At 46.4% G+C, this 14092-nt stretch overlaps 1 protein-coding gene across 2 annotated transcripts in view; it reads left to right on the plus strand.

The window, feature by feature from the left end:
• PAPPA (pappalysin 1) overlaps nt 1–14092 on the plus strand; it is a 266049-nt gene that overhangs the window by 190971 nt on the left and 60986 nt on the right. For both annotated transcript variants that reach the window (XM_051855823.3, XM_089319886.1), the window contains 2 exons: nt 10037–10205; nt 12823–13006. In XM_051855823.3, coding sequence (XP_051711783.3) covers nt 10037–10205; nt 12823–13006 — 353 coding nt within the window. The remainder of the gene's footprint in view (nt 1–10036; nt 10206–12822; nt 13007–14092) is intronic.

A 14092-nucleotide genomic window follows, 5' to 3' on the forward strand; every position in this document is an offset into this window, starting at 1 on the left:
GTCTTGGAAAGTCTGTTTGTTTCTCTCTTCTCCTTCCTCTGACCTCTGGCTGGCTCTGCCTTTGGACTTGAGAGGCCACTAGGTCTCTGAATTGCTGGCCTACTCAGGGAAGGAAGGATGGGAGGTGGGAAGAGACCCTTCGCACCTGGCTTTTACCTGTGGCGTTGACAGTAGCTTGTAGGGTCATCCTAGAAACATTCGGCTTCCTTTCCTGGGCTCAGTGTCCCCTGCTGAACAGAGAGGGAAGATGGATGAGTTCTTACTTAGCTCTGTAAAACGGGAACGTTATGCTCTATAGAATACCTTTTCTAAGTCGAGAGGGATGGACTGGGGCTGGTATTCACTCCGTCACAGTTTCCTGTGGATTTCAGTGATGGGCGGAATTTCTATATCCTCTGCAACCCAGCTGCTGAGATGCCTCGAGCATTCTAGGAGCTTCACTCCATCAATGCTTTTGACCTTGCGTCTGTTACTGCACCTCATTTTGGAGCTAAAAAGGGGATGGTGTTTTCCAGAAAGAAGAGCTCTGGTAGTACTCTCTCTTGGATTTGCACCTCCACATTACAATCTCTCTAATTTGTGTCCTTGCACACGTCACTTCATGTTTCTGAGTCTCTGTTTATTTTGGAACGAGTAGATAATAGTATCTGTCCCACAGGATGACTGTGAGGTTAAGAATCTCGCCATGGTTGTAAGTGTTCTTGGCATTGTGTGAAGATAATGTATTAGTAAAGATTATGGCCACTATCTAGGACAGTGATGCTTCTCTGCATAGAATTCTGTGCAAATCTCTTCACGTCAGAGCTAGAAGAATCCTTAGAGACGACCTAGGATACACAATTTGTCCAAACTTCTGTGCTACCATCTGGACTCCAGGGCCCAGAAAGGGGAAGAAAAAGTGGTCCAGAGTTTCATAGCATCTTCCAGTGTGCTTCATGGAATCCAAACAGAGAAAGAGCTGTCATCTGAGTGGGTTCCTGCAAAGTGATGCCCCCTGAGATGCAGCTCACCCTGCCTTGTACACCTGGGGGCAAAGAGAGGGGTGGGGTGTGCAGGGAGACACCAGCCTTTCCCACGCCTCTGCTACCACAGAGGACACAAAAGGTGGTTGCAAAATCCACATTGTTTTGCACCCACTGTCTCTAGCTTCTGTTGTGCAAAGTCTGTCGCAATCATTCCAAGGCAAGAACTCCTTAAATATCACTCATTGTCATATTTCTCTCTAAGAGGGCTTTTTATCCCCAGCTCTCCAGACTCTATAAAAAATAAGCTAATTCTCAGAACCCAGGAAAACAATGTCGATGGAAATTACAAATCCATCAGACCTTTCCCCCAATGTTTTCTCATCCTTCACCAACCATCCGAACCATCCACAAGTTGACTGGAGCCAGCACTGGCTTCTTTGAATTCTTAATTAATAGTTCCTGTGCCCTAAGAAAACATTAAGGAGTGTTTGACCTCTGCAACAAATCAATCGATATGTATTGTTGACGTTTGTCCTGAATCATTTTACTGTGGATCAGTCATTCCCCATCTCTGGGCCTCAATTTCCCCATTTGTAAAATGATGATGGTGTGTTACATGTTATCTGCATTCTCCCCCTAGTTCTGTTCAGTTTTCTGATTCCCAAGGCTGGGGGTCGGGGTGGAGGGAGGGACAGGCAAACATTTGTTGAGCCCCTGTTAGGAGCATTGTCTTAGTTCATTATCACTCCTGTTCTGGGAAATGTGACTCAGAGAAACAGGGTAAGTGAGTCAAGAACATCAAAGCAGGAAGAGGCAAAATCCTGCTTTGTCTTCCCCTGAAAGCAGTGCTGTGCCCACTGGAGCAAAGCGTGTGTAGGAGAGAAGAAGAATTTTCAAGACGTGTCACACATGAGTGTTGACTCTGGGAAACAGTGAAGGCATGAGGATGTGGCCCTGGGGGCTTTGGCTGTCTTGCCTCTGAGCTTGGACAAGGCTAGGATGGGGGCTGGGGCTGCTGGGCTGCAGGATCTCCTCCTGAATGCCCCCATGGGGGAAAGGACAGCAGCTGTTCATGGGGAGCTGAAGAGGCATTTCCCAAAACACTCTGGACTCTCTGCAGACGCATTCACACAAACAACAAGTAGGAAAGACAGGAAAAATAAGCAACAACTCTAAAAAGCCACGGGGTATTTTTCTTCATTCTCAAAATTACCAAGGTCAACAGCATGACTTTTTATAGCATGGATTTCAGCTGGTTGCAGTAGGAACATCCCTCTTGACGCTCAGCTAGCTGCCAAGTAGTGAAAGGTGCTGTTCCCCTCCTCTGCCCCTCCCTTCCACATCCTTTCCTCTCTCTCCAGCTCTCCCTCTCCTCCACCCTATCTATTGCCTTCTTACTTCTTTCTCCTCCTCCCCTTTCCCCTCTTTCTCCTCCCTCCCCCCTCCCCTTCTTTCTTCCTCATTTTCCTTCTCTTCTCCTGAGAGCAGTGTGATATCCAGGGGTCTGCCAGGGGAGAAGCATTGCTTTAGGAAAATCAATTCAGGCCATGTGTTCTGACCTAGATTCAAGGGTCTCCGGTCCCCGTGGTACTTGGTATAAATTCAGAGGCCCAAGAAAACAGCATCAGGTTTCAAATGAGAGGTCCGGTTGTGGAATTCTAGCCAAATCACAGCTCCACACCAAGTGCAGAAAGGGGGAGAAAAAAGGTGGGGGGAGGGCTCATAGGAGGCTTCTTCAGTGAGAAAAATTACAGTTATGATTTTGAGGCCCTCTTGTGCCTATCACACACACAGCACATTCAATGCACACACCACATCCATCCATCCCTGTGGTTCTAAACAGAAATTGAATAGTTTATTAGCAAATTTAGACTTGTGCTCAGTTAATTCACTTCTTTCCCTCCTGCCTGCCTCCTTTCTTCTCCTTCATCCTCTCTCCCTCCCTCTCACCTTCCCTCCCTCCCTCCCTCCTACCCTCCTTTCCTCTCCCCTCCCCTCCCTCCACTTTATTGCTTTGTATTCCCTTTCTTCTTTTACCTCTCACACACTAGTTTTTTGAGACAGGCCTTTCGGATGGCTCACTTTTAGAAGACAAACTTTGGGAGGGGAAATAAGTTCTTCCTGTGCCTGGATTAACTCTTTCCAGCCAGAGTTGGTTTAGACTGGTTTGCAGGGTGTGCCTACAGGATGGACGGAGCTAAACATCGCTAGAGTCTGCAGAGATAGGATCCCATGCTTGGAATGTCCCATTAAACAACCATATAGGAATTCATGGCTAGGATTTAGAATCTTTTTTTTTTTGAAGATTTATTTATTTATTTGAAAGTCAGTTACACAGAGAGAGAAGGAGAGGCAGAGAGAGAGAGAGGTCTTCCATCCGATGGTTCACTCCCTCAATGGCTGCAATGGCCGGAGCTGTGCCGATCCGAAGCCAGGAGCCAGGAGCTTCTTCCGGATCTCCCATGCAGGTGCAGGGGCCCAAAGACTTGGGCCATCTTCCACTGGTTTCCCAGGCCATAGCAGAGAGCTGGATCAGAAGTGGAGCAGCCGGATCTCGAACCAGCGCCCATATGGGATGCCGGCTCTTCAAGCCAGAGCTTAACCTGCTGCACCACAGCACCGGCCCCATGGATTTAGAATCTTGAATGAAGCTGCTCATGGCCAAAGACCAGAGGACTCCTATTGCTGCCCATAACCTCATCCAATCTCCCCAACACACAAAGGGATTAGTGCATCTTAGCATATGGATTAGAAATCACTAGTCTGAGGGATATATTTGCAAAATGGAACTGCTGTGGCTAAGCGGGTGTGTGCCTTTGACCATAATGGATACTGGCTGACTATTTTCCAAACTTTATCCAACTCCAATCCTCTGGGACCTTTTTTGGCTGCATATCCTTGTCAAAGCTTGGGTTGATAAGGCCTATTTTTTCCTATTGTAAAGGACTCTGGAATTATATACTTCTGATGTTTTGTCTTGGTAAAACCATGACACCTGAAAGTGGAGAAGTCTCTCAAAGACTTACTCATTCTGCATCCTCACCTGAGGATGGAAAACCTAATGTCCAGGACACAGAGGTTGATCCAGGCTGCCTGGAGTTACCCAGCAAATGAGAGCAGAACCATAATCTGAATCTAGTTTTCAGGAACCCCTTTCTCTCCTCTTCATTAGAAGTTTCAAATCTGGTGTCCCGTAGGACTGATGGGCCCACAAACAATTTCCGTTTAACTTTTTAAAATAGTTGTCAACATTTAAATATCAGGAGAGTTCCTATTAAAAACTGGAGCTCTTCTTCTTGGAGCTCTAATTGACAAATGGGAGGCCCCCATCCCAGTAGGCAGCCTGGGACAGCACAGGAAGATTGCTGCTGCCCTGGCCCACAGGGCACTTGCTCCCTGCCAGACACCCCCCCACCCCAGCAAACCTTGACATTCAGGTTGTCTGCTTGAACCCTGCAGGGACCTGACTTTGCATTGCCTAGTCTTCAAAATCTCACTGTTCACACCTCCCTACTACACTGGCTCCTGGAAACCCTTAGTAGGGAGTAGTCATTTAGGGTTACTTCCCAACAACCTAATTTCTGCACAGAAATGAGATCTTATAGTTGTGACTATTCTTTCGTCTCACTTCCCAACTGATTCTTCACAGCTGATGTGTTGATGCTTAGAGTAGTTTGCCCTTTGTTTTCCAGGGTTGAGCATGCTATCTTTTTTGTTGTCCGCATCTGAGTAACTTAGAATGATTTATAAACAACCTGCCTGTTATTATCTTTGCTTCTCCATGGTGTAATTGCCCCTAAGTACAGGGCCACAGGAGTTGAGCCATGAGTGCACAGAAGGAACCAGGAAAAAACTTCCCCAACCCTTTAACTTCTAGCTATGTGGGCTTGAGTACTACCCAGGAGTCATCTGTTGTGCACAATTAGGGTCCGTTTCTTTCTTTTTAAAGAGTTTCTTATTTATTCGAAAGGCAAAGTGACAAAGAGAGACAGGGAGAGAGAGGGGGGATGGGAGAGACAGAGATCTACCTTTTGACTTACTTCCCAAATGGCTGTAACAGCTAGATCTGGCCATGGCTGATGCTAGGAGCCACAAACTCCATCCTGGTCTCCCACATGAGGACCAGGGACTCAAGTACTTAGGCCATCTTCTGCTGCCTTTTCAAGAGCATTATCAGGAAGTTGGATCAGAGATAGAACAGCTCAGTCCTGAAACAGCACTCCAATACAGGATGCTGGTGTCCCAAATAGCGGCTGTGCCACAAAGCCTACATGGAATCCATTTCAGCTGACAGTGGGGACACCAGTTCTGAGACTGGCTGTCAGATCACCAAGGTTCTACCTTCAGTCAGAACTTAAACATGTATACATACTGTATAGATCAAGAAAAGCAAAATACTTTAATATCTAGTCAGCTGTTTATTTAGGGAGCCTTGCACCTTTTCCCAGGTGTGAGAATTTGGCTGATGAAATCACCTGTGTCCCTTTGCCATCCATTCAATCACCTTCCTCCTTTCAGAGAAGTATTTAGTTGTTTTCCCTTCTGTTGTTACTTTGATTGATAGTCCATTGTTGGTTGTAAATCTTCTCCCCTCCCCTCCCCTCCCCTACCCTCCCCTCCCCTCCCCTCCCCTTTCCTTCACCGCCCCTCCTCTACCCTCCCCTCCCTTCCCCTCCTCTCCCTCCCCTCCCTCCCTTCTCCTCTCCTCTCCTCTCCTCCCCTCCCCTCTCCTCTCCTCTCTTCTCCTCTCCTCTCCTCCCCCTCCTCTCCCCTCCATTTCTTTCTCTTCTCCTCCCTTCCCCTCATTCCTGTCTTCATAAAGCAGAGCCTTTTGTTTTCTTCTTCTGATTTTTGTTTTTGTGTTTCAGAAATGACAGGGCTGTGTCAGGGAGTTATTTGGGAGGATCGGTTGGGGCGATGTTTTTCATTTTCAGACAGTGTGTTCACACAACCTTTTGCAACCAATAGTGTAGCAAAGGAAAGAGCAGGGACTTAAGAGACAGACTGGAAGATCTCCACTGAAATTCTGTTGAAGTTATGTGCCCTTGGGGGAGCAATTTAAAACTCTTAGTTCAAGTTTCCTATTCTTGAAAATGGGAATGTTATCACTCTCACAAGGAGTTACTGTGTGGAGGCAAGTAAGGTGAAGCAGGTGAAACATAGTGGCCAATGCCTCAGACACATTGCCTCTCTTCCCTCACTTTTTCCTGTTTGAAAGCTGGGTGCAGATAATCGTGCTGGAAAACCAGAGATGTCTCACCCCCAACGGTGTATTTCAGACTAGAATGGTCTTATCAGATGAGCATCTTAGCCCTTTTTGGAAATCTTCACCATGCACTAGAACATTCAAGGTTCAGAGAAGCCCTGCAATAGAGAAAGCTGTTGGTCTCATTAACCCAGTGATACCCATTCTCATCTAATCATGGGACCTTTGGTCAGGTGATTCATGTGAATATTTTTCTTCTACAAGAGGGAGGGAGGGAGGGAGGGAGAAAGGGAGGGAGGGAGGGAGGGAAGGGGGGGAGAGAGAGAGAGAGAGAGAGAGAGAGAGAGAGAGAGAGAGAGAGAAAGGAAGGAGACATCTTCTTATGGAACTTTGTTGTTTCCAAAATCCATACATTGGACTTTGTATTCTACAAACACATCAAACTCCATCCTGTCCTGGGCCTTTGCAGATGCCGCTCACTCTACCTGAGGCTCCCTCTGCCCACAGCTGCATATAACCTATCTTTTAGTTTGATCCAGGTCTTATCCAGATGCCGTTTACCTGTGGATCTTTGGATGCATGTGCTGCCGAATAGCTACCCTCTATAATTTCACCTTGTTTCAGTGTCCTTACTTCACTCATCACTGTCTGAAATGGCCTCTTTTGGTACTTTTCCTTGGCGCATTTCCTACCTCCTCAAATAGGGAGGCAGCCTCTTAATTTTTCCCTTCCTCCACTATATCCCTGGTGTGTAGACGTGCCTGCTATTCAAGAAGTCCCACAGTCAAGATCTGTTAAATATTTACATGAGTGGTTGACATTCCACCCTTTTGATAATTCTAAGATAGATCATTATTTTTCCCCACTTTACAGATGGGGAAATTGAGACTCACAGGATGTTATATACATTTTCAAACTCACATGGCTGAAAAGTGGCAGAGCTGAAACTTAAATTTAGATAGCCCCAATCAATAAGCCCTGTGTTCTTTACATTCTAAGAAATGAGTGTCTCTGTTTTTCATTTTCCTGTGAAGAAGAACTTTAGCAAGTACAGAACAATAGGGCAGGGTACTGATTTTACCTTAATAGCTTTTCAGCACAGAGAAGGAAACTATCTTTCCCTCTAGGTCTTCATAAGATGGGAGCTCAGGTGCCTTCTGGGAGTGCAAAGGGAGAATGGCCAAGCTGCAAGGTGCAGGTCAGAAGATCAGCTTGGGAGCTGAGTTCACAGAGTGCATCCATTGCAATTGGAACCATGTAGCTGGTTCTCCCAGGGCTTACCCAACCTGAACAGAGGTATTGTTTGGGTTCAAAGCCCTGGTGTTGGCTGCGTGGTTGTAGCCTCTTCAGGCCTCCATGTGGTGCAACACTGAGGCTGGCAGGGCTGGAAAGAAAGGCAGAGGATAGGAGCACATCAGCAAGTCTCAGTACCAGGCTCCCTGCATTCCCAAAGACAGGGATGCGCAAAGTCCTCATCTCAGTGAGGGGCTCAGAACTGAATGAAGTGCTTGCCCTTTCCTGGGTATTTTTAAAAGTAAAAGTGAGTTTCTTTTACATGATTTGGAGGCTTTTGAATGTTCAATATCTCTCACTTTATTTCCCACTCTACTTTAGATCAGTAAAGCGGAGTGTAGGAATGAGAGACCTGGTAAAACCTCTAGCACAGTATCATGAGACTGGCACCAAGAACAAAAATTGTTAGGTTCTTCTGAAACTGGTTAGGCTAACATTTCTCCCTGTCTCTCACATACAATAAGGTAAATAACAGCCTTGAGGTTCTAGATGCCCATCTATCCATCTGTGCATACTGTGGCCAGGTGTTGGGGTAGACACAATCAGAGAAGCAAGTGGGAGAAAATAGCCCCCGAGGAGATTTCAGTGTTAGGAATCAACATTCCTACCTCGGTAAAACACTTACGAGCCACTACAAGGCACTACTGTAGTTTGTTTCTTGCTATTTAGGAAAGAACTGCTATGCAAGGCACAGCAAGATGAAACAGTCATTATCTCCATCCTCAAGGATGTTCTAGTTTAGAACCATGGGGCAAGGTTAACCACAAGGACACTGAGCTCACACATCTGGATAGGAACACAAACAAGTAACTTAACCTTCCTGGTTCCCCATTTTCCAACTGTAAAATGAGTAACACTTACCTCATAGGGTTGTTGTGAGGATGGTGTGAGTTCATTCATATAAGCAATGAATAGTAACTCATGTTACTGGGTTTCTGCTTAACTATAACATAAGGGGAAAGATCTTCGAAGCACAGGGTTTTCTGTTGTTTCTGTTTGCATCCTTAAGAAATAGTGTGCATTGCAGTCCACAGTAAGTACTTGCACCTGTGTTTTCATTATATTCAGGAAAAAGGGAACAGGCATTAGAGAAAGTTGGGCACCAGAAAGTGAGGGTGCTCTCCTGGGTGTACAAGGAAAAGCTTTTGATGGAAATTTACATACAGCTGAGGTTTTAAGGATGGGTCAAATTCAGATTGGCTGATGAATGAGGAGAACAGCTTCAGTAAGATGCAAGGCAGGTATCTGTATAATTCACTAACAATCTGTAAGGCACTTTACAGTTCATAAAAGGCTTCCATATCCATCACTTCAGTTGAATTTTATGGCTCTGTGATGTTGACTAAATTTGAGACTACACTGAAACTCAGACAGGTAATGTGCCTTGCTCAAAGTCACGCAGCTTCTAGGTAGTAGGGCCTATATGTATTGTAACACTGATTGAGTGCATAGCATTCTCTGATTCTGCTGTATGCTTTTCCTGAGTTAACTGATTTATTTCACACAATGGCCCTTAGAAGGGGGTACTTTCAAAAGCTATGAAGAGACTCAACCTTGTGCTGGCAGATAGGGAATAATAAATACTTCTTGCAGAGCAGATGTTAGCATGCTTGCATCCCATATCAGGATGCCTGGGTTCAATGCCTGGCTACAATTCCTCATTCCAGTTTCTGCCAATTCAGACTCTGGAAAGCAGCAGATGATGGCTTAAGTAATTGAGTTCCTGCCACCCATGTGAAAGACCTGGATCACATTCTTAGCCCTCAACTTTGTCCTGAGCCTAATCCCAGCATTTATGGCATTTGGGGAGTGAACAAGTAGATGAGTGTGCTCGCTTGCTCACTCTCTCTTTTTTTTCTCTCTTTCTCTCCATGTTTCTGTGCCTTTCAAGAAATTTTTTTAAATACTTGTTGTAATTATAATGTTCTCCATTTCATAAGTGGGGAAATGAGGTACAGCAAGATTAGAAACTTGATAACATACAAAGCTTTTAAGTAGCAAGACTTGAATCCTGATTTGTCTGTCTCCATAGCTTGTGCTATTTTTTTAAAGATTTATTTATTTATTTGAAAGTCAGAGTTACACAGAGAGAGGATAGGCAGAGAGAGAGAGAGAGAGAGGTCTTCCATCCAATGGTTCACTCCCAGTTGTCCAAGCTGCGCCGATCTGAAGCCAGGAGCTAAGAGCTTCTTCCAGGTCTCCCAAGTGGGTGCATGGGCCCAAGGACTTGGGCCATCTTCTACTGCTTTCCCAGGCCATAGCAGAGAGCTGGATTGGAAGTGGAGCAACCAGGTCTCGAACCGGTGCCCATATGGGATGCCGGCACTTCAGGCCAGTGGCACTTAAAAAGCACCTGCTGCGCCAAAGTGCCGACTCCAGCTTGTGCTCTTTAAGATCAACTTTGTCCATTGGCTCCAGAATCATCTTCCCCCCAGCCGGCACGCTGCCTTCTCCTCTGTCTCAGCCTCTTGAACTTTTTGGGAGAGAGATTCTTAGTCTTTATCTTCTAGCCAGAGTGCTGTAGTCCTGTGAGAAAGCTCCCTCTCACTCTCTTGCTTTTTTGCCTCCTCAGCTGTGTGCACTTTGCATGCAAAGCCACTGACTGCCCAGAGCTGGTTGTGGAGAATGCATCGCTCAATTGCTCCAGCAGCGACCGCTACCATGGTGCCCAGTGTACTGTGAGCTGCCAGACAGGCTATGTGCTCCAAATACAGCGGGATGATGAGCTGATCAAGAGCCAGGTATGTACAAGTGTTGACCTCAGAACCCCTCTTCAACACAAGAAGTCTGAGTGGATGGGGACCATGGTCTCTGCTGGATTCCCAGCGCTTAAAATTGTGTTGTTACATAGTAGGTGCTCAACAAATATTTATTGAATCAGTCAATTAACCAAGCAATCAATCCATAACCTCCAAGAGGACAGTTCCTTTGCAGAGTAGTATTCCATGCAATAGTGTTTGTGGAGTGTCGCTCCCCCATTCACGGAGGAATGACACAGGACCCTGCGCTGTTCTTTCGTCTGCTCGGCCCTCCCCGGGTTTGCTGCTGGTTCTTCCCGGGTTGGCTACCGACCCTTCCACCTCCGTGGAAGGGCGGTTCCCCCTGCCACTTTCCCCACTTTCGCGGGGGAGTGGCACACCGCCGGCCGGCTCTCTCGGGGGCTGCTCAGATGTTCCTCAGGTGTTCCCTCGTGCATGTTGTCTCTCTCCTCCTTTGTAGTCCTCTTCCACCAATCCCAACTCTGCTACCCACACGCCGAGTATGCTGCTCTCCTCCAATCAGGAGCAGGATCAGCTCCTGCAGCTTATCAAACTGATGAGGCAGCTGCGTAGAGGTTGTTTGGTCTCTTTCTCCCAGCGCCATATTGTGGGAGAGCAGATGCATAGAATAAGTCTTAATTCCAGTAACTTAGTCTAGTCTGAGTTGCTCCCCACAGTGGAGGTTGCATTCATTCACCACAAAGCATCTGTTCACTGTAAATCAGATGCTGTACTGGGTGCTAGAGTAAAAGAAATCATTAAGGTGACCTTGTCCCTCCTCTCAAGAATCTAAATGGCTAGTGGGAGATGTGGGGCAGATAATTCACAGTAAAGGGAGCTATAGGGTGTAATGGAAGCAAAGGGGAGCACTGGGAAGGTACCTAGGAAGTAGCACACAAATGAGAACTAAACACAAAAGCAAAGGGATGTGTATTGGGGAGAAGGGAAAAGTACGGGTATATATGATTTCAAAACTTTTGTACAAAAATAAGCTTATTTAATTCCATTTTTCCATGAACTTTTCAAAATACACTTACATACTCTCAGAAGAGGCCTGCTGAGGAGAAAGAACTTGGCCACAGTCAGAGACGTTTCTTTCTCTGAGCCCGCCCAGATTTGGAAGGGCAAGCTGAGTTCACTGCTGCAGGGTCCTACAAGCTTACTCAGAATGCCTAGGGCTTATCTAGGGTAACAAGGAGCTGAGGAAGGGCGTAACATCGTCAGACCATGGTTGACAAAGGCTCCTCTGGCTGCCCACATGGGTGTAACTTAGAGCCTGGCAGTAAGATCGGCAGAAGGGAGGCCCTCAGGAAGTCATCAGGGAGCTCCTGAAAGATAAATGTGTCCTGCACAAGATGAATGGGAACGGAGGATTTGAGCAATGTGGCAGAATGTTGCTTCATTCGAATGTCACCGTGAGGTCTCCAGTGGGACAAGGTGGCAGTTAGAGGGTCTTTCCAGCTCTGGAGTTTGAGGCCTGGAGAGCTCTGCCAGTAGCTGTGGCTTTTTTTAGTGCCCCACCAGTGGACTTTGCTTTTGTACTGCCAGCACTCAGGGCACAATCTTTGCTGCTGGAAATGCCTGTTTGTCCAGAGCTCCTGGGCTTGCTTGTGTTGGAGACCTGCTTTCCATGTGTCAGACATGACAGGTCTGAACTCCTGTGGAAACAATTAGGCTGTCTTGGCAGCAGAGAGCTCTGGTCCCTTTGATGTGTGCTTAAGAGAAGAGAAACGTCCTTTGGTGTTAAACTCCTGATCAACATTGGGCTTCCCAATCCCCTGGGATTTGGCAGCTTCCTCCTTGAATGGAAGCCTGCAGGCTGCCAATGACGGTCCTTCTCTTGGCTCCTTAGCAGGACCTCGCCCCTCACAGCTACACAGACCCACCATCTTCTAGTTTGGTTTAAATCCCTCTACACCTTCCATTTTCCCCAGCCTTGTCCCTTCATCATGTCTTTCTTGACTCTTGAGGTATCAAATTTCAGGGAAGGGAGTCCCTCCTGGAGCAGTCTTTGGGTCCAATGCACTTATTTTGCCAATGGGAGAACTCAGGTAGGAACAGGGACTCCCAGTGGTCTCATAAGGTAGAGGGCAAACATCACAAGGCAGTGCCTACTGTGGATCAAGCACTACTGGTAGCCTCCTGTGGAGCCAAGACAAGACACAGGGATCAATACTTGCTATCATACCATTGTACCATTTCAAAGTCTGCTTGTGAAAGAAGTTCATGCCCTGTGACATGAGACCTGAGATCTCGAATCTCAAGATTCTCCTGAGCAAAACGGGCATAGTGACTTGAGAGACTACAATCAAGCAATTAAGGACACTGTCATTGGGTTTACTCTCTTTCCAACTGGATACCTTGGGGTTCTAACCCTCAGTTTCTCCGCCATCACATGGGAACTAAAACATTAGTATTTACTACGTGCTATCTAACCTATCAAGTTAATGGAATCATTAAAAGTGAATCAAAGGTAAACATTAGGCATGTGTCTTCTGACAGCTGGAGAAGAGTCAGCTGTTGGCTGGGGTGAGGAGGGCTTTTCCTGCACCTGGGTCTCTGTCTGGTGTCCCTCACAGTGCCCGTCTCTACATTTCAGGTGGGACCCAGCGTCACAGTAACCTGCTCAGAGGGCAAGTGGAACAAGCAAGTGGCATGTGAGCCGGTGGACTGTGGGCTCCCAGACCACCATCACGTCTATGCCGCCTCCTTCTCCTGCCTCGAGGGCACGACCTTTGGCAGAAAATGCTCCTTTCAGTGCCGTCACCCTGCACAGTTGAAAGGTAACATGGGTCCTTGCCACAGCTCGGCTCCCTTTTGTCTAGGGAACACCAAGAGGCTGCTTCCAGGCCCTCCTTTGAGGTCTCAGACACCAAGGTTATGCCAGGTTTCATTTGTACTCTTGATTTTTTCCTATCAATTGTAATTAAGTAAACTGCACCTGATGTGCAGCTAAAAAACAAAACAAAACAAAACAAAAAAAAAAAAAACAAAAAAAAAACAGGGTATAGATAAGAATGATGGTGAAATCTCCTCCAAGACCTTGCATACTCTGATAAAACTGAAAAAGAGAGGCAGGGAGGGAGGGAAAGACCAGAGAGTTACATTTGGAACTAATATGAGTAGTTTATTCAGTATTATTAGGGTTCAAGGAGCCTCAAGAGGTGTTGTCAGTATTTCTACTTCAGAGAGGAGGAAATCCAGCCTCAGTGTGTTTGAGAACTTGCCCAAGGCATCTTTATTGGTGGTTGGAACCGTACTGGAGCCTGGGTCTGTCTTTCTTCAACACCAACTGCTTCTCCTTAAGAAGGGCTTGGCCGGGGTCCGGTGGAGGCGGCAGGAGTGAACAGGAACCACCTGGCATCCTGCTGGGCACGGCACTGTAAACGTGAGGGTGTGCAGGGCAGTAAGAGAAAGTTTTGCACACTAGATAAGAGGAAAACTTTTGGAAATAGGGAAGAGACTGGTCTGGGAATCCTGGAAAGTCAGGACTGGAAAGGTTCTTAGAGTTTAGCAGGAACGACTGTGTTATTGAGAATATTGGGAACCCTGCATCCAGCAATATCAAGGAGGGAACTTGTATAAAACCACAGAGCAAGTTAGCAGCACTCTCAAGACAAAGGCTTCTGGCTTCTAGTTGAGTACATATGGAATGTTGACGTTAACCCAATTTTCTGAAATATTAGGGCCTTTTTCTTAGTTCACCAGGGAACTAGTGCCCCTTTATCAAATACCTAAAATAACATTTCACATGAACTTCTTCATCTCTCTCCAATATAAATCTTCCTAGTAACTCAAATGAAATGTCTGTAGCTTTTAAATCATATTTTCTTGAGTTAAAAATGATTTGCAGATGGGAGTTGTCATGC

The sequence above is a fragment of the Oryctolagus cuniculus genome, chromosome 1 (genome assembly GCF_051225735.1).
Source record: "Oryctolagus cuniculus isolate XC-2025 breed Fujian yellow rabbit chromosome 1, ASM5122573v1, whole genome shotgun sequence".
NCBI lineage: Eukaryota > Metazoa > Chordata > Mammalia > Lagomorpha > Leporidae > Oryctolagus > Oryctolagus cuniculus.